The 23,167-nt window shown below is 50.5% G+C and overlaps 3 protein-coding genes across 7 annotated transcripts in view; 1 reads left to right on the forward strand and 2 right to left on the reverse strand.

Moving 5' to 3' along the window:
- Positions 1–144: 144 nt before the first annotated feature.
- Positions 145–1,741, reverse strand: Sct (secretin). Of its 2 annotated transcripts, XM_021646256.2 has the most exons (4): positions 874–1,682; positions 689–790; positions 455–559; positions 145–337 (listed from the first exon to the last, which is right to left on the reverse strand). In XM_021646256.2, the coding sequence occupies exons 1-4, from the start codon at positions 1,083–1,085 to the stop codon at positions 226–228; spliced, it is 531 nt and encodes a 176-aa protein (XP_021501931.2). In that variant the 5' UTR covers positions 1,086–1,682; the 3' UTR covers positions 145–225. The 2 variants fall into 2 exon arrangements, with proteins under 2 accessions (XP_021501931.2, XP_060246706.1); XM_060390723.1 differs by lacking the exon at positions 455–559 and having other exon boundaries at positions 874–1,741.
- A 4,672-nt stretch (positions 1,742–6,413) lies between these two features.
- Positions 6,414–9,598, forward strand: Drd4 (dopamine receptor D4). The gene is made up of 4 exons (XM_021646157.2): positions 6,414–6,709; positions 8,002–8,114; positions 8,224–8,789; positions 8,961–9,598. The coding sequence occupies exons 1-4, from the start codon at positions 6,434–6,436 to the stop codon at positions 9,161–9,163; spliced, it is 1,158 nt and encodes a 385-aa protein (XP_021501832.1). The 5' UTR covers positions 6,414–6,433; the 3' UTR covers positions 9,164–9,598.
- Positions 9,599–11,799: 2,201 nt separating this feature from the next.
- The window catches only part of Deaf1 (DEAF1 transcription factor), a 33,394-nt gene continuing 22,026 nt past the window's right edge, over positions 11,800–23,167 (reverse strand). For all 4 annotated transcript variants that reach the window (XM_021646174.2, XM_021646173.2, XM_021646172.2 and 1 more), the window contains 2 exons: positions 19,395–19,484; positions 11,800–12,243 (listed from right to left, as the gene is read on the reverse strand). In XM_021646174.2, coding sequence (XP_021501849.1) covers positions 12,139–12,243; positions 19,395–19,484 — 195 coding nt within the window. In that variant the 3' untranslated portion in view covers positions 11,800–12,138. The remainder of the gene's footprint in view (positions 12,244–19,394; positions 19,485–23,167) is intronic.

The following is a 23,167-nucleotide window of genomic DNA, read 5'->3' on the forward strand; positions in this document are numbered from 1 at the left end:
CCTAGCTGGCCTTCCAGTTCAAAGAGCAACTGGGTGTGGTCCTAGCCATTCAATGAGGTGGATGGATCTGACCACACCTGGCAGGCTGGCAGAGCCGGGGCAGCCTGGATTTTATCAGACATCACACACCACGAGCTCGAGGACCAGGGTCTAAATTCCTTCTTTATTCATGCCAAGAACAACCAAATTATTCCAGCCAGGCTCCTGGAGACTCCCCTTCCTCCCTTATCTGGGCTGTCTGGTTGCTTCAGTCCACTCTGAAACTTCGACAGCGGGTCTTGGTCCAGGAGGCAGCCAGAGAGACCTGAGCCCCTCCAGGGCGAACCTGGGGAGCAGCCTGTGGAGGAAAAGTGCTGGTTAGGGAACTAAGGACTGCCCATCAGAGTGCACGCGCCCTCACGGCTAGGGAACAGGAAGGGTACTTTAGGAGTCCAGCTGGGGGTGGAGGGCTCACCAATCCTGTAGGGCCTGAGGGTTCGACCACAGCAAGCAGAACTGATCTTCTGAGGGCCTGGACCGGGCCAGGCTGTTCTCTGGGCTATTTTCTGGGTCCTGCTCGCTGCTCCCACCCACCCCCAAGCCCAAATAACAATTAGTGGCTTACTAGGATGTGGCAGGCTGCTGATAGGGGACCGTGTCAGGCCTGTCCCCTATCAGCAAGTCGAGAATTCTACCCGCCCTGGCTCACCTGCGCTTCCCCACCAGACCCTGCAGCAGGCGCTGCAGCCTGGCGCTGTCCTGCAGGCGGCTCAGCTCGCTGGTGAAAGTCCCGTCGGAGTGTCTTGGGGTCCTGGGGAAGGGGCGGAGTCAGGAGGGTCAGAGTGCCGCGGTGTGGGTGTGGCTAGGGTGAAGCGGATTTTCGACCTAGCTTACCTGGGAGGCGCGGGGAGCGCGGCGGAGCCTGCGAGCAGCAACAGCAGTAGCAGTAGCGGCGGTGGGGGCAGAGGAGGCTTCATGGTCGGGCTCTGGCTGTGATGAACGCTGCAGCTGCAGCCTGAGCCCCGCGCCGCCGCTTTATAGCTGCCCGGACAGCATGCAGGGGGCTCCGGCACCGCCCCGGCTCCGCGCGGCCGGCCGCGCCCCATCGATTGCTGGAAGGTCAGAGCCGCCCCCCCAGCTGTCGTCCGGCCACCTCCTGTCCCCACCGCCGCGTTGGCGCCCCTCAGCTGGCTGGGCGGGGGTGGGGTAGTAGAGGGGTAGTGCTACCAGGTAGCGAAATGGACACCTCCATCTGGTACCAGGGACAAGAACGGGATGGCGGTTCAGGACAGGCAGAGGGAACCGCACTGCGAGGCCTCAGCTTATACTGAAACCTAGCCTAGATCAAGACCCTGGCGCGCTCTTCTCTGGAAGGGGCTTTAGGTGTCTTGAGGATCCTAGGAGAGACGGGTGGACGACTGAGTGGAAAGGGAACCACAGACCTAGCGCTACCGGAAAAGCCAGGGAAGGGAGGACGGATGTCTGTAAGGGCAGCCCATCTCCCGAAGCAAAAATGGGAATTCTCTTAGGCCTGTGGTTGCATTTTTGCACGGGAGAAAGCAGCCTAGCCTGCTAGCAGGAGATGGAAATGGGTTCCAACAAGAGAAAAGCAGGCAGGTAGAGGTTGTAGGTAAGTGGGGAGGAGGAGCTCTGGATGGAGATTGATGTCAAATAGGCTTGCAAAACACCTTCACACCTAGAGTCCCGCACCTTAGTGGTAGAACACTTGTCTCGCAGGCACCAGGACCTGAGTCCAACCCAGCACTGAAACTCAAACCCAAAAGACAATCTTTGGGATCAAATTACAAAGCTATTGAACTGTTGGAGCTAGCTCTCAGGTTAAAAAAAAAAAAAAGAAAAAGAAAAAAATCCCACTTTTTTGTTTGTTTGTTTGTTTGTTTTTTAATTGGGAATGGTTTGCTTTAGTTTTTGGAGACAGAATATTCAATTCAGGCTGCCTTTGAACTCACTGTATAGCCGGAGTTGGCCTGGAACCCTCAACAATCTTCTTCCTTTAGCCTCTCAAAAGCAGAGATTGCAAGCATAAGCCACCAAGTCCAGCTCTCCTTGCACTGGGAGTAGGGGGAGGCTAGGTGTTGAGCTTGCAAATTCTTTGTTTTGAAATTTTTGAGAAAAGGTCTCATGAACAGCAGGCTGGCCTCAGATTTGTTACCTAGTGTAGGGTAACCTTGAGCTTCAGCTCTTCCTGCCGGTACCTCTGGAGTACTGGCCTTATAGGAGTGTGTCAACATTCCTGGTTTTACATGGAGCTAGGAATGGAACTTGGGGCTTCACACATGCTAGCTTAGCACTCTATCAAATGAGTTCCCGGTTCCTGACCCTCCACATGACCTGAGGCTTTAAAAACAATAGACTTCACGTTTTAGAGCAGTTTTCAGTTTACAGAAAAACTGAACTGAAAGCATAGCAATTAGTTCCCTTATGCCCCTCACATAACTCCCTCCCCTAGAATTTTCTCTCCCCCCCTCCCCTTAAGACAGGGTTTCTCTGTGTGGCCCTGGCTGTCCTAGAACTTGCTCTGTATCCCAGGATGGCCTCAAACTCACAGAGATCCACCTGCCTCTGCCTCCCGAGTGCTGGGATTAAAGACATGTTCCACTATACGGGCTTGAACCATGGTCAACACAGCAGTGTCATCAAGGCCTGCAATTGTTACCAGGAGCCACTTGGTGGTTGCCATTCTATCAGTTTGGACAATGTAAACCGGCGTGAATCCAGTTCCACATGGTGTCACAGCCCTGAAAATTCCCTCCTGCCCTTGTCCTCCTGCCCTCTTCCCTGACGCTGGCAGTGCTGGCTTTTCCAGAGCCTCAGAGTTGGAAGCACAGGCTGCATCCTTTTCTCAGTGGCTTCCAAGTTTCAAAGTTCACATTTACTTATTTATGTGTGTGGAAGTCAGAGGACAGCTCTCCTCCTCCTCCTCTTCCTCCTCCTCCTCCTCCTCCTCCTCCTCCTCCTCCTCCTCTTCTTCTTCTTCTTCTTCTTCTTCTTCTTCCTTGTGGGTTCAGGGATCAAACTCAAGCGGGCAGCCTTGACAGCAAGGGCCTTTACTCAGGGGGCCATCTTGCTAGTACCACGCTGGCTTCTTTCACTTGGCAATAATCATTTACATCTGCTTTGAATCTTTTCATGGCTCAGTAGCTCAATTCTTTCTAGGGCTTTAGCAATGTTCCACTGTTTGAATGGACCAGTGTGTTTATCCGCTCACCCAGTGAAGGACATTTGCGTTGTTTCCAAGTTCAGGCAACTATAAATAAAGCTGCTATAAAAGTGTCTGTGTGTGTGTGTGTGTGTGTGTGTGTGTGTATTAGAGCCATAGACACAGCTCAGTGGTAGGGTGCTTGCCTAGTATGCATGATGTCTAGGTTCAATACTCAGGACCACAGGGGGGGAGAAAAAAGCATATGTCAGTCCTGACCAATGGAATCATAGAAGTGACACTAAAACCAAATCCCTGAGTAAATAAGCAGAAGGGAGAAGACAGGTGGTTAGTGAGCAGTGACCTACAAGAATAGGGGTAGGCAGGAGGCAGTCCTCCGCCAGCCAGGCATCCTGACGTGCACAGGGCCTCATCGGGAAGGCCGGGGGAGGTGGTAGGGCAATGGCCACCACTCTGCAGGGGCCAGCATACACTGAGGTCAGAAGAGGATAGCGTAGCTGGTTGAGGCTGTGTTTGGGAAGGGCTTAAGAAAGACCCTGAGAGCTGGTGTTACATGCTTCTAATCCCAGCACTTGGGAGGCAGAGGCAGGAGGGTCTCTGTGAGTATGAGACCAGCCTGGTCTATATAGAGAATTCCAGGACCAGCTTTTTTATTTGTTTGAGACAGGGCTACAAAAAGTGACCCTGTCTCAAACAAATAAAAAAGCTGGTCCCTGAGAGATTGCTTTGTCAATGCACATGGGAGGCTAGGAGCAAAGCAAAATCTCCTGCGTTCTCAAAAAAAAAAAAAAAAAACAAAACAAAACAAAACATTAACATCACAAGAAAGAAAACTCTTTAAAAAAAAAATCCCCTATTGGGGGAGGTGGCAGAGTCAGGCAGATCTCTGTGAGTTGAGGCTGGCTTGATCTACAAAGAGAGTTCCAGGACAGCACTACGCTACACATCGCTGTCTTAAAAAACTGAAAAAGGGGGGGGGCTGCAGAGATAGTTCAGCAGTTAAGAGCCCTTGCCCCTCTTCTGGAGGACCCCAGTTCAATTCCTAGCAAGCATATGGTGGCTCCCAACCATCTGTAATAGGATCCAGTGTCCTCTTCTGGTGTGCATGAAGACAGTGTACTCACATACAGAAAACAAACAAATAAATCTTAAAACAGACCAAAACATTGTATTTTGTCTGGCGGTGGTGGTGCATGCTTTTAATCCCAGCACTTGGGAGACAGAGGCAGGTAGATCTCTGTGAGCATGAGGCCAGCCAGGTCTACAGAGTTCCAAGACACTCAAAGCTACACACAGAGAAACCATATCTCAAAAAAACAATAAAACAATAAATAAATAAATTAATTAATTAACACACACACACCCTCATTGAAAAGCTGAGTGTGGTGACACATGACTTTAATCCCAGACTCTCCTACAGATAAAGATGGTCATCCCTTATGTGAGCTTGTGTAGAATTTAGAAGATAATTTTTCTGTCATAGATTCTGGGGAGTAAATTCAGGTCCTATGTTGTGACACTGGTGTCAAGAGCTTCTACTGAAGGCTTCAGCAGAGAGGATAAGACTATCCCTGTCTCTTACGATAAATCTGCCAAGGATGTGTTAAAAGGATTTAGGTGCCCTAGTCAGGGCATATTCAGATGCCTATTAGCTTGAACATCTGTATGTGGGCTGGCCCAATTTCCCTGAAAATAATATTTTTTTTTTTGAGACAGGGTTTCTCTGTGTACCCTTGGCTGTCCTGGAAGTCATTCTGTAGATCAGGCTGACTTCTAACTCACAGAGATCCACCTGCCTCAGCCTCCCTGAGTGCTGGGATTAAAGAGGACACCACCACTGCCCAGCTCCAGTGAAATAATTTGAATTCGGTTCCTTCTGTCCTGAAAGTCCCCTCTGTGGTATGCCATATAGGCCCAGGAGCTCTTTGCCCTCCTGCCAGAAAGCAAGGTGAGAAGAGAGGAGTGCTTTAGGCCATGCCCACTTGAAGGATAGCCCTTTAGTCATGGATTCCAGGAAATATCTCTCAGCCTTATTAAGCCCATATACAAAAATTCTTTCACGAACACAGTACCCGTGTACTTTCACTGCACGAACTTACAATCTTCCAGAGACGTTCCTTGCTGCTGTCTCTTCTCATGTTATGATTCTATCGTGCCATCTCTACCTGTGCTGCCTAGGTTCCTGGAGTCCAGCGTTGGCCCAGGGTGACAAGTGTGACCTCCAGATGTGGTCTGGAGGAGAGAGCCCCCGTGTGAGAGCTCGGACATTCCTATCACCGGTAGCCAGTGGTCCACACAATCTCAAAGGCAAGCAGGAAGGAGGGCAACCACTCAGCTGCCCACTGAGGATGGTTGAGGGTTAAGGATGGCTGAGCCAGTCCATCCTCTTTAATCTGAGCACCCTGGAGGCAGAAGCCGAGGACAGAAGATCGCTGCTAGCCTGGTCTACAGAGTGAGTTCTAGGACAGACAAGGCTACACAGGGAAACCCTGCCACGAAAATCCAAAAATAAAGACGAAAAAAGAAAAGAAAAAGAAAATTTAAGGCGGGGCCTGGGAGGTGGCCCAAGTATCATTTCACCACCGTCTGGTTCAGCAATGACCAATGGAGATGGCAGCACCAGACACTTGGGAAGAGGGATGGTAAGAAATGTAGGGCCAGCCAGGGCCTGGATCTGAAGCATTGCTGCCCTTCTGCCCATGTGCGGCTGTCCGATGGAGAGTGAGCTCAGTGTGCCAGATCCTGCCATCCCCAGGGCAAGGAGCAGCCTCAGAACCATCAGAGAAAGAGGCGAGGCGCCCTTAACCTGTTGCAGAACCAGAGCTGGTGTTTTCCTACGTGGGAAAGACAGTGTTCCAATGCAGGAGTATAGGTTCGGCCACGTCCTCCAATGCTTCTTGGACGGGCGCTCCCGACACGTAATTGTAATTTGTTAGCCTAAAAGGTCCCATGTGTCTCCTGGCCGGGATAGCATTGCTCTGACGAATCTGGTCCAGACGACCCATTCTCCTCATAGGTTTCTGGGAGCACAAACCAGCCCCGATCACGCGAAACACCAGCCCGACTTCTTTATGTCAGACATTTCGCTCAATTCTCATCTCTTGAATTGAAGCATTTTTTCCCCCCTAGAGTGCAGTTTCCTAGAGTGCAGAAATTCAAGCGAGGCGAGGCGGGGCGGGGCGGGGCGGGCGTGCTGGGGGCGGGGCTTCGCGCAGCCCCTGCCTGCAAAACTCAATGCTCTGCACCCAGCGGGGCGCGTTCAGCGGGCGCGCCATGGGGAACGGCAGCGCCGCTGACCACGGTGGGCTGTTGCCTGGGCGTGGGCCAGAGTCCCTGGGGACCAGCGCCGGGCTCGGGGGCGCGGGCGTGGCGGCGCTGGTGGGGGGCGTGCTGCTCATCGGCATGGTGCTGGCCGGGAACTCTCTGGTGTGCGTGAGCGTGGCCTCCGAGCGCACCCTGCAGACTCCCACCAACTACTTCATCGTGAGCCTGGCCGCCGCCGACCTCCTCCTCGCGGTGCTGGTGCTGCCCCTGTTTGTCTACTCCGAGGTGAGCCTCGGTGACCGCTTTCCCGGTCTCCGCAGCCCCTCGCCACCTCCCGGCCCCAGCAACCCGAGCCAGGCCTCCTGACCGCCCTTCTCTCTCCTGCCCTTCAGAACCCTCTGCCGACATTGCCTCTGTTGCTCACCCTACCACCCTCTGAATCCTTTCCTACCCTCTGTCTGGGATCTGCCCACTCAGCGAGGAATTCCGCCTTTCGGAACCAAGGATCACAGAACTTTGGCTTTTTTGTTTAAGCCCTCGCTCCCACTCCAGAAATACTGCACCCCCTGCAACTCCCGCCAGAAATCAGGTAGACAGACAGGCGAATGTGCAGACACACACACCACCGCTGACGACCACTGCCTTTTGGGTACACACACACACACACACACACACTTGCCACCCTGTGCCAGCTCGCCGTGTGGAAAAAGCCCAAAGCCCGCAACACCCAGCTGCCAGAAGCTTGGAGCAGTGAAGGGTGTGGGCATAGAGGCCGTGAACCTGAAGGGTCACGAAAGAGAGTGGGTTCCGAGCCTTTTGGAGACTCCTGGCACAGACTCAGCAAAGACAGGGTCTGGTGCTTAGTTGGGTCTGCCGTGGTTTTTGGCAATTCTTCTCTCTGCCAGAGAAAAGCTGTTTAGGGCAGGAATGGGGACATAGTGGCCCGGACTATGGGTGTGTGTGTGTTAAGATTCAAGGAATTTCTAAGGAAGACACAGTGAGTTCTAGAGCTAGGGCAGAGGCCAGCGGCCACGCTTGACCCCAGATCCTCCCCAGAGGGACAGACGTCACTGTGACGATTCTTAAGCTCCTAATCGTCCCAAATCAGTGTGAAGGGATTTGGAGGTGTGTGGGCTGAGATGGCTGTACGCTCGTTTGCCCTTGAGGAAGGGCACTCCACGCAGATCCACAGAGCCCTATGCGGTCCTTCTCTGTCATTTTAGAACACATCTGTCCTCAGGACAATTGTCATGTGGACACTGTCCGGCACGTGACAGGACCCATCCAAAGTCCCACAGCGGTGACAGGTCAAGCAGGAAGGGTAACCCTTAGCTGAGTCTTGGAGGTGGGCAGGGTTTGTGTTTAGGGCATAGAGGATCAGGTCTAAACATCTAACGGCTCCCCTCTCCCTAGACGGTATCCATCCCAAGATTCTCTTTTCCCTACGCAAAGGATACCAGAATCAAGAGGCAGTCTCTTTTAACTGCCTCGGGCTCACAGAGCTGGGGGTCAGAAATTCTGCGACCCCCAGAACGGTCAGGTCTTGTGTTCCTTTCCTGCAACCTCTGTGTGGCCAGGTCCAGGGTGGCGTGTGGCTGCTGAGCTCCCGTCTCTGCGACACCCTCATGGCCATGGACGTCATGCTGTGCACAGCCTCCATCTTCAACCTGTGCGCCATCAGCGTGGACAGGTGGGTGGGTACCCTGGGGGCCCCTCTCCAACCCCCATCCACCTCCCAGTCCGCCTCTCCACTCGGCGGGCGGCCTCACCACGCCTGTGAACACCCCCCCCCCCGCCAGGTTCGTGGCTGTGACTGTGCCGCTGCGTTACAACAGTCAGGGCCAGCGCCAGCTGCTGCTCATCGCCGCCACGTGGCTGCTGTCGGCCGCGGTGGCCGCCCCGGTGCTGTGCGGCCTCAACGACGTGCCGGGCCGCGACCCAACCGTGTGCCGCCTGGAGGACCGCGACTACGTGGTCTACTCGTCCGTGTGCTCCTTCTTCCTGCCCTGTCCGCTCATGCTGCTGCTTTACTGGGCCACTTTCCGTGGCCTGCGGCGCTGGGAGGCAGCCCGGCACGCCAAGCTTCACAGCCGCGCGCCGCGCCGACCCAGCGGCCCGGGCCCCCCGGGGTCAGACCCTGCTCAGGGCCCGTTCTTGCCACACTGCCCACCCCCATCACCCAGCCTCCTGCCGGGTCCCAGCGGCTCCGGCGTGCGGGAGCCAGACCCCTCCGGGAGCCCCTGCAGCGCCGAGCTTCCGCTCCCCGAGGCACCCGCGCCGCCCGCGCCGTCTTGCCGCGGAAGAAGAGGCGCCAAGATCACCGGAAGGGAGCGCAAGGCGATGAGGGTCCTGCCGGTTGTAGTCGGTGGGTTTTTGCCCTGGGGCAAGAGCTGATAGCGGAGAGGGGCACCACGTGGAGGGGTCCCGGGCGCCCAGGTGGGAGCGGGAAGGGTCCAGCTGGGAAGGGTGAAAGGTGGGGAGTCCCAGGTGAGGGACCCCGAGTGCAGACGTACAGGCTCACGCCGCCCACCCCCAGGGGCCTTCCTGATGTGTTGGACGCCTTTCTTCGTGGTGCACATCACGCGGGCGCTGTGTCCGGCTTGTTTCGTGCCTCCAAGCCTGGTCAGTGCGGTCACCTGGCTAGGCTATGTCAACAGTGCCCTCAACCCCGTCATCTACACCGTCTTCAACGCGGAGTTTCGCAGCGTCTTCCGCAAGATTCTCCGTCTCCGCTGCTGAAAGGGCAGCTGCTGTCCTGAGGTCAAGGAGATCCGAGCCTGTGTGCGGAGTGCGCGGGCGCACATTGGTCTGATTGAATGAAATCATCTATGAAGGCTGAGGGTTGGAGGAGAGCAAGGGAAAGATTGCCTGACCGATGGGGCCTGCCTGCCTCCTTCCGCCTTGCTGACTCAGCTCCAGGAGGTTGCTGAAGTCTCCCCTGCCCCGGAGAGTTAGGTAAAGGACTACAGCAGGCTGTTTCCCCTCGAGAGGAAAAGTGAACAAGTGTCCTCCTCGGAGAGGAGCGAGAGGAGTTCTCTGGGACTGCTGGGTCACCAGGACCCTGTCCAGGGTAGCTTTTGCTCCTTGGAGAACTAGGTAGGGAAGGCTCCGCTGTCACTGAGGGGGCGGGCCCCCATTTTGGAAGTTTTCTGAGTACAATACAAATAAATAGTTTTTCGCCAGCCTCTCTCCGAAAAATACCACGAACTTGGCACTGACCAAGTTCCACTAAGGTGCCCTCTGGAAGAGAAGCCCATCCAGGTCATCTTTACCTCATGTTTGTCCAGCATCTGGGTGTCTATGTGACCAGGCAGCAGCGTTCAAAGCTGGACTGAGGGGCCCAAGCAGGCCCTGTGCTGGGGCTCCTTGGCCAGGGACCAGCCCTCCAAGAGGCGGTGGTGACTTCTGGCCTGGGGATAGCTCACCCTAACACTTTCCCTCTCCCATCCTGTCAGGAAAGAGATGTTAAGTCAGGAAGGCTGGAGGAGGTTTGCTAGTTGGGGGTTCCTCATCAACAGCAGGTGACAAAGAGTCACACTCTGTTCTCCATACGGAGAAACAATGAACTGTGAGTTCTACAGCACTAAGCGAACACTGTTGATACAGTCCTGGATAAGGGGGAATTCCCTACCATGGAGGGCACTATGGCCTCACTGGGCTCTAGATGCTTATGCCTGCCGGGGCCTCTGTTGACCTCCTAGCATGCTCCCAGGGGGCCAAAGGGGTCATGGGTTCGTGAGTGGAACTGGGGCTCCCTTAAGTTTTACCTCTGGAGATGCTAGGATACCAAATGTGTCTAATCTTTGCCCACTTCCACCGAAAAGCTCTTCAGATACAAACGTAAGGCTGAAACTCAGGAGTGGGACTAAGTCACTGGAAGCTTGATGCATCTTGGGGAACTGAGCCCTAAATGTTGGCGCTTCCAGACTCCTTGAGTTCCTTCCTTAGAGGAAAGGGAAAGAATAAATTGGATCAATTCCAATTTGTCATCCACTGCTCTTGGATGGACCATTACCCCAAAACTCATCTTGTTGTTCTGCAGCCCTCACATAGTGCCACTCTTTTGGGGTAGACACCCTGGATGGCCCCTGCAGGCTCCCTGTGGTTAGCAGTGACCCTGCATTTTCCTGTTGGAGAAACTCTTGGGTCTAGATGGCTTTGCCATATACTTTGGTCTTGTTTCTACTACTCTCATTGGGCAAACTGATCTGGGCTGTGTAACCTCTGCTGACCTGAATGGCCTGGTGGCTGGTTCGAGCTCAGGGTTACTCAGCCACCAGAAAGCGCTTCTGGGAAGAATTGCAAGGCTCCTGCTCAAAGGGTTATGGAGGCCCCAGGTTTGATTCCAGCCGAGGTAAACACAGTGAGGTAAACAGAGCGGTCATGGAGACCTTATTCGGTGGAAAGGCCTCAGGTGCCTGACTCCAGGTTAAGCCTTGGGGAGAAGGCAGGGATCCCACAGAATTGGGATCTCTTTACTCACATGCATGCCCCTCTCTCAATTGCTCCTGTGATTCACCTTGAGGGATCTCAGGGATATGCTGGGTGCAGAAGGACCTTCTGACAGAACCATTCCTGTTGCGTGTGGGTATAGGGATGATCTTCTTACACATACCAAAGTGCGTTCATATCACAGGAACAGTTTTAGAAGTATGTGTCAGAATGGATAAGTTCATCCTAAACTTGAAGGCATTCCCCCAGACCCTGGCTAAGTCTGCATGTCCCCTACATAGTGAGGGAGACTCAGGACCCTGACTGTTAGGAGTTGGGGTCCTAACCGAGAGAAACATTCTGAAATTTTAGAAGCTTCCAGAATGTGTTCCTCTCCAGTGTTGTCAGTAGGAGTAACAGGTTTCACCCCAAGATCAGTCCAGTACCTAATTTGAGTCTCCCCCAAAGTTCTCTGCCCCTTGCCCTGCTCCCAGGCAGTGGCTGGGGTGGTCCTGTGTGATGAGAAGGGAGAGTGAAGAAAAACAAAGACAACAGGACTTTGCACGCAGAAGTCCTGGTCACAGGCCAAACACATCTCAACATGCATCAAACAGGCTGCCCTGGAAACTCATCAGAGTCCTTCAGCTGCTCATGACACAAGCAGAGCTGGGAGAATATGAAGCCAGACCTTGCTAAGCAGCCTCAGGCTCTCCTGAAGCCACCTCCACCAGAGAAAGACAGGGTAAACCACTTGTTGGGGGCCGCAGGCAGGTCCTCACTGAGTGCTGGCTACAGGCAGTGAAAGTAGGCCAACAAGAGGATCCCTGCAGGCCTATATCCCCACAGTAGGATAGATGGAAGCATACAGCCTGTACTCACACAATCAGGACACAGCAGAAACCCTCTGGCCATATAAATATAAAGTGGGCTTTGTAACTGCAACATCCAGGTCGGGAGTGGGGGCTTTATTTACAACCTTATTAACAGATACAACAGATATGTACACGTGGCATAGGGCACCCCCATGGGTAACAGGACACTCATGATCCAGGGATGAAAGAGCACCGTGATAGGTCGAGGGCCCTGGGCTGCGACAGAGTGCCCCATTCTGAAAGCCACCAGCATTCCTTGGTCTCTGGCAGGAGTTCATTTCCAAGGGCATAGTCAATTTGTTAGTAACTTGTCCGGCAAGTTTCCCATGGCCCCTCTCCTCAGCAGCCCCCATAGTCAACAGAGGGCCTAAGCCTGCGATGGCCTCACAGTAGAGCAGGGAGAAGCTTGGCTCAAACAGCAACTTTTTCTATTACACTTTCTTCAACATGGACTTCATCAGCCTGGACAGTGACAGATGTTGACTGGCCACATACGTGCTGATGGTCTTTCCAGTCCTGGAAGAAGAGACACCCATGTCAGCAGGAATGACAGTGGAGACCCACTATGGTACAGAGCAAACATTGCTTTGGATGGACCGAGGGGGGTGGGTACTTAGATGGGCTGTTGGTGAGCCATCAGAGTCAAGGAATGGCCCTGTCAGGGCCTGTGTGTCAACCACAGAGACCAGGTAACAAAAGGCATGAGCATAACAAGACTGTAGCTCTGGCTGTCCTGGAACTCACTATTAGACCAGGCTAGCTTCAACTCACAGAGATCTGCCTGCCTCTGCCTCCTGAGTGCTGAGATTAAAGGTGCATGTCACCATGCTGTTATAATTTAAATGAAAAGTTGGACACGGTGGGTCATGCCTGTAATCCCAGCATGTGGGAAGCTGAAACATGAGAATTGCCATGAGTTTGAGACCAGACTAGGCTAACAGTAAAAACAAATAAATACATGATTATGTGATATTACCACCCACAGTAGTTGGTAATCAAAACTATGGGAATGACCCTATCTGTAAACAGAGAGACACATGCACACAGGCCTAATAAAAAATTGTCCCAGCTGGGTGGTAGTGGCACTATTAACCCCAGCACTTGGGAGGCAGGCAGATGGATTTCTGTAAGTTGAAGGCCAGCCTGGTCTACAGAATGAGTTCCAGGACAGCCAGGACTACACAGAGAAACCCTGTCTCAAATAAACAACCCCACCCCCAAACATTATGAAATCCACATAGCTATAGCAACGTGGACCAGTAAACTGTGTGCCTCAGGCCCAGACAACAACCAGACCCTGCAGCCACTTACAGTTAGACTCGTCCCTTGTAACTGGCATGAACTGGCATGAGGCTTTGGAACTGTGGACCCTGGGGAACTCTAGATGTTTTCTTCTGTAAGGTGAATGAATAGAGCATGCATGGAAGAGGAAGCTCAAGGGACAGACCAGTGTCTACCCCAAGCAACAAGCAGGTATACATCCAGATCTTTGAGTAAAAATGCAAATATCCAAGACTGATTCTTGAAACCTCACATTCTGGGACTGGAGAGATGGCTCAGCAGGTAAGAGCACTGGCTGCTCTTTCAAAGGTCCTGAGTTCAATTTCCAGCAACTACATGGTGGTTAACAGGCATCTATAATAGGATCTAATGCCCTCTTCTGGTGAGCAGACATACATGCAGATAGAGTACTCATAAACAAAATCTTAAAAAGAAAATAATTTAAAAAACCCTTAAATTCTGACTCAAAAACAAAACCCAAATAAACAAACAAAAACTATTCTGTCTTAAACTTCATTGTTTGAAAAGCCAGAACTGAAAATCAGTCTTGGTACCAGAAAAATGGCTTAGTGGTTAAGAGCACTTGCTGCCCTTACAGAGGGACCTAGATTCAGTTTCCAGAACCTACATGGTGGCTCACAATTTCTTGTCACCTCAGTTTCAGGGAATCTGGCACCCTCTCCTAGCCAGCAAGGACACTGCACACGGTAAGGCACATACATAAAGATAAACCACCCTACACATAAAATAAATAAAAACAAATAAAGCTTGAGGCTGGAGAGATGCCTAAATGGTTAAGAGTACTTAATCATGGATGCAAACTATTTTTCCAGAGGACCCAAGTTCAATTTCAAGTACCATACTGGGGCAGCTCATTTTTGGGGGATTCTGACCTCTGTGGGTACCACCTACACATACACACACACACACACACACTCCAACACTCCAGCACTCTGAAGGTAGAGGCAGGCTGATATATGAGTTTGAGGTCCATTTGATCTACAGAGTGAGTTCAAGGCCAGTGAGGGAAAATGAGTTGGAGAAATGGTTAGGGTGGTGGTGGCTCTTGTGAAATCACAAGGAGCAGAGTTTGGATCATAGCATCTATGTAAGAAGCCAGGCATTCTGTATATGCCTGCAACCCCAGCTTCAAGGGAAGCAGTGATAGGAGGAGGGGACAGCTGGGCTTGCTGGCTTCCAGCTAACCAAAGAAAACTTCAGGAAGAGACTGTCTCAAAGGAATAGGGAGAGACTAAAGGAAGACACCTGATGCCCTATCCTGTCTCTCAGTAGGCACCAGTACACACACGTGTACACTCAGAAATACACATACACACACATACACACAAATAAACTTTGTTGCTTTTTTTTTTCTTTTTTTTTTTTCCCTTGAGACAGGTTCTATGTAGACTTAGATGGCTTGGGATTTGCTATGTGGACCAGGTCAAACTCATAGAGATCTGCTTCCTAAGCGTTGGGATTAAAGGTGTGGGCCACATCACCTGGCACCAACACCATATACTTTTAAAACAGCGATTAAAAAAAAAAAAATCCCTATCTGACAATGATCCTGGCTCAAGGATGCAAACTGTGATGTCTTTGGTTTGTTTGAAAATATTTAGCCCTGACCAAGAAATCAGGTGCTATGTGTGACAAGAGTTTCTCAGAGAAGCCTACCATTACGGACATTTCAGATTCTCCACAGCAGCGAAGCAAAAAGGCCTGGCAGTATGATGGGAAATAGACACAGCCATTCTAGAGTCCCTGGCAGGAGACAGGTCCTGTTATGTGGTTGAGCATGCAAGCTGTTCCTAACCCTCCCAGGGTTAGGTGTGTCAGGTGCACGCTGAGGCTCCTCCAAGTGCCTGCACAGCTCATGTGCATAGTCTGCAGCTTTAGACATGTTCTTTCCTGTGTATGCTAATCTAGTATAATTAGAAGTTTAAATTAACATTGCTTTTCAGAAGCTGTGGGTCTGGGAATGGTGGTGAAAGCCTATACCCTCAGCACTGGAATGCAGTGGCAAGAAGAGACACAAGTTAAAGGCCAGCCTGGGACACACAGTCAGTCCTGTATCAAAAAAGAAAAGGCAGGAGGGGCCATTGAGATGACTTAGCAGAAAACGTCACTTGCTGTCAGCCTGATGATTTGAATTCAATCTCCAGGACCCACATGTGGAAGGGGAGAACCAACTCCTTCAGGCCAGCCTGGTCTACAAAGTACAGCCAAGGCTACATAGAGAAACCCTGTCTCAAAAAACCAATCCAAACCAAACCAACCAACCAAACAAAGGACTGGTAGAGCACTTGCTTGGCGTACACAAGGCCTGAGTTCAGCCCCCCAGCACAACAACAAAACAACAGTGAGCCAAAGCAGCTGGCTGCAACAGGCCATGTGCTGGGTGATTCCTTCACCATGGAGTGTCTAGAACAAGCAAACGCACATACGGAAAGCTGATTATCCCCACCACAGCCTGGGGGAAATGAGGGCCATGGGGGTGGGGGAGGGCTCCAGGGATTCTTTTGAGGGATGCTTCAAAATGCACTAGATTATTGTGCCCCTCCAAAGTTACTAAACTTCACTGATTATATGAATACAAATCAGGTGAACTTTATGGCATATAAGTCAGAACCAACTGAGCTTTTCCGAGAGCAGGGAAGGACATTGGTGTAGAGGACATGCACTACCAGTCCCAGTCATTAACCAAAACTTCAGATGCATGGTCTTCTGGCCAAGCGTCCGCAGGTCCATATTTTTGGCACATTCACTGTGGCCCTGGGAGTTGCCGCTTCCTGTAAGTTTGGCATGGCTGAATGAAAAAAGAAGGCATATGTAGATCTCTACAGAAATTATGATTCCATGAAAGATTTTGAAGAGATGAGGATGGCTGTTTTCTTTCAGAGTGCGAAGTGATTTCAGAATGCAAAGAATTCCTTGGATTGCCATCCATAGAAGTTCCTCCCCGACCTGTGTTCTTGAACTATAAAATACAAATATGTGGGCTAAGGAGTAGTTTATCTCAATAAATAATTGTATGGACAAATAATAATAATAATAATAATAATAATAATAATAATCAGAACCAACTTAACATGTTCTGACACATGGCTCACATGGGGTTTGAAGGAAATAAACACTGTGCAAACTAAAAGCAAAAATAGGCTATGACTGCTACCTAGCCCATAAGGAGGCAAAAAAACAGCCACCTCTTGGGCTGGAGAGATGGCTCAGCAGTTAAGAGCACTGTCTGCTCTTCCAGAGGTCCTGAGTTCAATTCCCAGCAACCACATGGTGGCTCACAACCATCTATACTGGAATCTAATGCCCTCTTCTGGGATGCAGGTATCCATGAAGATAGAGCATATACATAAAAATAAATAAATAAAGTCTTAAAAAAATAGCCACCACCTCTTCAGGTGGTTCATTAACACAGGCGAGGAAAGTACCCTCTTCATGAGTTATCAGTTGTTTACCACATTTGGAGCAGATCACAGCTAGTGTTCCCTTTGAAGCCAACATGAGAATTATGGATTGCGACATTCACTTTTTTGTTTGTTTTTTGAGACAGGGTTTCTGTGCATTGCTTTGGCTGTCCTGGAACTTACTCCAGAGACCAGGCTGGCCTCGAACTCAGAGATCCGCCTGCTTCTGCCTCCCAAGCACTGGGATTAAAGGCGTGTGCCCCCACCGCCTGGCTGATAGTCACTTAAAAAAAGATCTATTATTCTTCTTTTATGTACGTGGGTGTTTTGCCTGCACGAATGTCTGTGTGCCTGTGTACCATGTCTGTGCCCGGTGTTCATGGAAGGCAGAAGAGGGCATCAGACCCCCTGGAACTCAAGTAAGGGTGACTGTGAGCCATCGTGTGGGTGCTGGGATCTGAACCCAAGTCATCTGCAGGAACAACAGTGCTCTTAACCACTGAGCCATCTCTCCAGTCCCCTACACTCATTTTATATCAATTCAAATGAAGTAGCACACGCCTTTATCCCAGTGCTTGGGAGGCAGAATCAGGCAGATCTCTGAGTTGGAGGCCAGCCTGGTCTAAAGAATGAGTTCAACAGAGAACAACCAGGGGCCACACAGAGAAAAGCTATCCCTCTAAAACAAAAAAGAAAGCTATGATATTAGTCTTTATTGATGTAGGTCATCAAAAGAGGGCTGACATAGCACAGTGCCTCCATGAAACAGAATCTCTCACCCAGATCATTCTTAGCATCAAAGCTCCCAGAACATAAAGTGAGGGGTGAGACAGAAGCCTGCATTGTGACAAGGTTCCTCTCAAGCCTGTGCCAGCACTTCAGGAAGCTCCAGACTAAGAATGAGGCTCCTTGGTTACCTGTGGCCCTAGCTCAGGTTGCGGGACCCCCAAAAACCAGTGGAACAACTTGGCTGAACTTTTCTTAGTGCAAAATGAACTTCTGATGTTGTTCCCCAAAATCTTTGGGACCCTGGACATAAGCACAGCTGCAGAGATGTCCAGGGAACACAGGCCACAGCACCCTTCTGAACTCTAAGGGCAATGGCACCTGTGCACTCACCGTGGCCAGACAGGAGCCCATCAGGGTAAAACCATCACACTTTCTTTGTGCCATGTGGAGCTCTGAAATACCTAGAGACACATGTCCACTTCATGACCTGTCCTCATGGCTACCTTCCCACAGCCACACTTTTGTTAGCTAGCCATGATTCATCAAGCCACCAGGCCATAGGTCCTTGCGGGAGGTCTTGTCAGCAGACAAAGCTTGAACCTGCAAATGCTGCTGAGCATCTCTGCGATAAGCCTGCTTCCCTATTCACACACCTAGATGTGAGGGCCCAAGGCTACCACTCAGCATCCCCAGAACAAGTATCATGAACTCTAGGTGGTCAATGACACACCCTCCTCATCCCCTCAAACAAGATGGCTTCTTCTGTTTATGTCCCAGGCTAGTAAACTGAGGGCCCTAGCTTCCTGCCATTCTGAACCTTGGCATCAGAATGTGTACCAGCCAGGCATCTCATCCTTCCTCACAGCAGTCCCAGAAAGTAAAAACAAAAGTGGACCAAAGAACACACACTGTTGAAGCATGGGCATTCGTTAGAAAAACATTCTATGAAGAACAAGAACAGCTGCACAGGAAGGACAGCAGAGGCTCAAGTCTTTCAGGACACCCAGGTCCACTCTAACAGGTCTCTACTTGGCTGGTACTGCTGAATACCATGGACAAGATCCTCTTGTTCTACAGAGGAAATGAAGGTTCCTGTATCTTCAAAAATTGCACTGGGCAAAAAAGAAGCACCCATGTGAGTAGAGCACAAAAATCACCAGGTGGAGAGGGTTTTGAGAACGGAGCGGCTGCCACAACCCAGACCAGGGTGCCACATGCTTGATGCCACTTCCCAGGATAACCATGGGCTGATGGATTTGGAAAAAAATAAAAACAATGAGGTTACTGACTGCTCCAAAGTACTCTTGGTAAGGGTAGAAGTGTTAGGCATATGATGCTCAGCTGACAGCCCATTAACTACTAGTGCCTTACGACAGCTATGAATGCAGCCCAACACCATAAACTTATTTAAAACATCACGAGATTATTTTTTTTATCCCTGTTGGAACTTGATTATATAGTTCTTGAGTGTGCACTTTGTAAATGACAATGTTACAATATCAAAAGGTTAGACAGGCAAAAAGCCCTCTTTCATGTTAGGAATGGTAGCATGCCTAAAATCTAAGCACCAGAAAAAAGGAGGCAACAGGATCAGGATCAGTTCAAGGGCATCCTGGGCTACATAAAACACTGTCTCAAAAAACAAAAATAAAAACAAGAGATGTGGGGGCTGGAGCTGTAGATAGGGTGGTGGAGGGCCTGCCTAATTTAAGGGTATTCTTGAGCATAGATGGAGTTCTACACCAGCCTGGGATACACGAAACCCTGTCTCAAAGAAAAACCCCCTTTGATGTTCTAGGAGCCAATGGTTAAACAATATAGACAATGACACTGTAGATGACCGTTCTTACAATACTCTGTGAAGCTAGACCAGGACATGGTGAGAGCATGGAGAACATGGAGTCTCCGCCAGTGGACCGCGCCAGTGCAGGTCTTACCAGGGGCACACATCTCACAGATAGAGCTGGGAGCCTGCAGAAACAGGAAGGTAGAGCCCAGACCCAGCAAGGTGTGTGCGTGGGTGAGGGAGGGTGATGGGATTCTGAGGGGACTCTCTCGTTTTGTAGAAGACCCAGCAGGCACCTCCAGGAAGTACTGCTCTGGATACTCTACCCAGACCACCGCAACCCTGAAGTCGGCATTCTGGCCCGAAGGTGCTTGGAGCGAGTCCACCTGTCTAGGCACATCAGACCTCAGGAAAAGGCTGAGTTAACGCAGGCGTGTAAGGTACGCTACCTTGCGCTGGCAGAACGTGGAGCAGTAGTTAACCTTGTGGCAGCCGGTACACTCGCTCATGGCCTCCCGGCCACAGTTGACACATGATTGCTGCAGGAAGGACAAACAAGCATCAGTGTCACTGCAGGTGCTAGGCTCCATGGCAGCTACCCACGACTAAAAGAAACACTGTACAGCTTATGGAATGTGTCCGTTCCTAGTGTTGTTCAGGAGAACAGAACTGGCCTCCTCCCTTTATCTGAGTAACCTGTAACAGAACATCAGTGCCCGAACTCCAAAGAGATTCCCTTTCAGCCATGGAGATAGAGAGCCTGCTTGGTAACAGATTTCAACCCTTGGGCATACTTCCTGAGTGCTTGAGGGCCCAGCCTGGGTCTCAGTACCCCAGAGGTGGCCAAGGCTTCTCCCATACAGCTCTTCAGAGTCACTTCACTGAAGCAGCACCAGTCACCAGACCTTCTGTGTACTTTTTTTTTCCAAGACAAGGTTTCTCTGGTAGCCTTGGCTGTCCTTTGTAGACCAGCTGTCCTCAAACTCGCAGAGATCCACCAGCCACTGCCTCGCTGAGTGCTGGAATTTCAGGTGTGCATCACCAAACCCAGCTCTCGAATACTTTTTCTTTAAGCTACATTAGTGGGGATGGTTAATACACTGAGGTGCTGAACACAACCTCTCAATGACTCACTAATAATGGCTTGCTGTTAACAAACACTTTCCAGGATGGAGGGAATCAGAAAACCTGAGACTGGGCTACAATGTTGGGAAGGGCATCCATTTGGGGACTAAAGGAATCCATGGTGATAGGGCAATGAGCAGCAGCCAACAGACACAATACATAAATGAGACTGTTGGGCTCACAATGCCACTCAGCCAAGCTCGACCACTGGTTTTTGCAGGTCTGATGGAAACAACACCTACGTGCAGGCTCTTGTTTTGAATCCAGCTTCTTTCTGTGATCTTCACTGCGACCACCATCTTCCTACCTATGAAGCATCAGCTATCTCATTTCCTTTAGAAAGCATGAACTGGGAGTGGACCATGGCTACTGAGTTAGCTGCCTGTCCTCTAGCACTGAACCAAGACCTCAGACTCTGCCTCCACCTTAAATGACTAAATACTGGGGGAAAAAAAATCCATAACCACGTAGACAGAGTTGGCAGACCAGAGTTGGGGAAGGCATCATCGGGGAGGGGTTAGGTCCAGACACGGGAGCTAGGAGGCCAGCACTGGCAAAACAAGAGATCTCAAAACGTCAGTGTATTCACCCTGTGAGAAACATGTGACCAGACAGACAGGCCATAGGGTGGGAGACAAATTAGTCAGTGACCAGGTGTGCAGGGAGAGAGGGCAGACAATGGCAGACAGCCTAGTCCAGACCGCAAGGACTGCCACTGAATACAGGGATGTGGTAAGCTAGGACGTGTTCTTCCTGCAGAAGCCTCCTGTCAGCCCCACTGTGAGAAGAGCCAGCCTGAGCATGGCCCACAGATGACCTGCCAAACTCTTCAGAGTTGTAAAGAAGGGAGTAGGTAGGCCTACGTAGCTGAGGAAATACCCCTCCTTTACTGTGCTGGGCTAGCATGTGTGCCCCAGACAAAAATGGTAGTGACAATGCAACTCACTATGGAGCTGGCAGTTGTGTTCAGAGGCACGACAAGAGAGCTATGATTGACACGCTCATGATGAACAGTCTATGATGGTCACAGGGACCCTCTGTGCTAACTCTGCAGCTTTTCTGGAAAAAAAAAAAAAAAAGGAAGATGACCCCAAGATCAGTTTGTTTTTTCAGAAACAACTTTCCACCATGCCAACAGAGGTACCAGTGACACCCATCTGTGCTGTTAGAGTGACCTTTGAACTTTCTAGAAACCCATAGAAAGCCTCAGAACCAATGAGCAGCTTTCTATGAATGGGCCTCAGCAGAATGGGATCGTCATAAAGAGGCCACAGGACTGCCTGTGGACCAAAGAGCAGGCCCTGATGTGAACCTAGAGCACCGTTGCCCTAGCAGCATGAATAACAACTGCCAACAGGCTGGGAGTTCTTGGACCCTGCCTCAGAAAGAATGGGTAAGGAGGCCCTGTGCCTCAGAGGAAGGGCCGGTGAACTTTCCATTGGCATAGCACACAGACCAGTTTCAATGTCAACTTACAGTGTAGCAGGAGTATGAACAACAAGCAGTGGAGCCACCCATTGCTCTAGGCATCACTCATGTCTAAATTATACAAATTGTGTATCACAGGTTACTGAACAATTTCTCACAAAAGATCCAAACAATGTGATTAAAAGATTACCTACAAAGTGCTCACTAATCTCGAATGGCTTGAGAGTTAATCTCAGTAACGTATTTGTCATTGGTTCTGCAAATGCCCTTTAAGTCTAACTTAAACTTGGGACCTGCTAGCGCTGGAGGTGGTTCATGCCTTGTCCCTAGATAACTAGCTGTAACTAACATGAAACTCACCTGGTAGGCCAGGCTTGCCTTGAACTCGGGAATCCTACCCGCCCCTTTGCTCCTGACTTCTTTGAAGGCTGTCAGTTTTTTATTACACTTACTTAAGTGTGCATGTTTGAGCATGTATGACACGGTGCACATGTGGAGGTCAGAGAACAACTTGTAGGAGAGGGTTCTCCCCTTCCACGACGTGGGTCCTAGGGATCAAACTCAGGTCATCAAGCTTGGCAGCAAGCGCCTTCACATACTGAACCATCTCACAGGCCTTCTTCATCTCTTTTAAGAAATTTCCATCTATTTTCAGTGTGAGATGTACCCGGAACTCACCAGAGAGTGACAAAGAAACAGGAGGCACTAGGCCCCCGTCTTCCCTAGCTGGCACTCTCCATTCATCCTAAGGTTGAAAAGTCACACTGCTTTGTCACTGAGTCCACAGATCAAAACGGTGGGAATCTTGAGTCCCAGAACATATTTACATAAGGCTCTGTATCCTGAACCAACAGGATAAAAAAATTAAGGGAGAGAGCAACACTAGACACTAGGGTATACCTCCCTGAAGGACCTGGCCAAGGGAAGTTCAGGGAGCAGGGAGAGACAGCCAAGATTAGAATAAATGCCATTTTGCACCAAATCTGCACACCAGCCATTTTTGCTTTGTTGCCCAGGCTGAGGCCTGACTTTGCAAGACGGAAAAATAAAGTGTTTCTCTCTGCTACCCCGAGTCTCCTGTACTCTCATTATGAAATAAGGGTCTTTTTGTTTGTTTTACAGGCGTGTACCCCCATGCCTGGCTTAAAGTAAGGGTCTTTGTTTCTCACATCCTGACCCCAAATCTTACAACTGAGCACTATGCCCAATCATGGCCCAGAGAAAGTAAAGCCACTTCCCTCCAGTACAAGTCTTTGAGAACATCAGGCCCCTTGGATCTTTGGGCAGCCCTGCTTCTGCTTAAATACATCTGTTCACAGCACCCCTACTCTACCTGGCCTCTCCTGTCTCTGAAGAACTCTTCTCCCTGAGGTAAAAGAAGCAAAGATCCTACAAAGTAAGGCAACCTTGACTCCACCCAATCCTCTTCTCACTGGCAGTTTATACAGTGTCTGCTGGGTCTAATCCATCGTCAGCATATCAAAAGCTTGTGGTCTTTCTGTGTGGATGCTTGCTGGTGAGGTTGCAAGTGAAATGGGAAGAAGACAGACATGTAGCTGCTGCCACAGCCTCATTTTTCTAGTCTATTAAAAGCACATGAGGGAGGTGGAGAGATGGCGCAGAGGTTAAGAGCACTAGCTGTTTTTTTAAAGGTCCTGAGTTCAATTCC

The sequence above is a fragment of the Meriones unguiculatus genome, chromosome 1, assembly GCF_030254825.1.
Source record: "Meriones unguiculatus strain TT.TT164.6M chromosome 1, Bangor_MerUng_6.1, whole genome shotgun sequence".
NCBI classification, from domain to species: Eukaryota; Metazoa; Chordata; class Mammalia; order Rodentia; family Muridae; genus Meriones; species Meriones unguiculatus.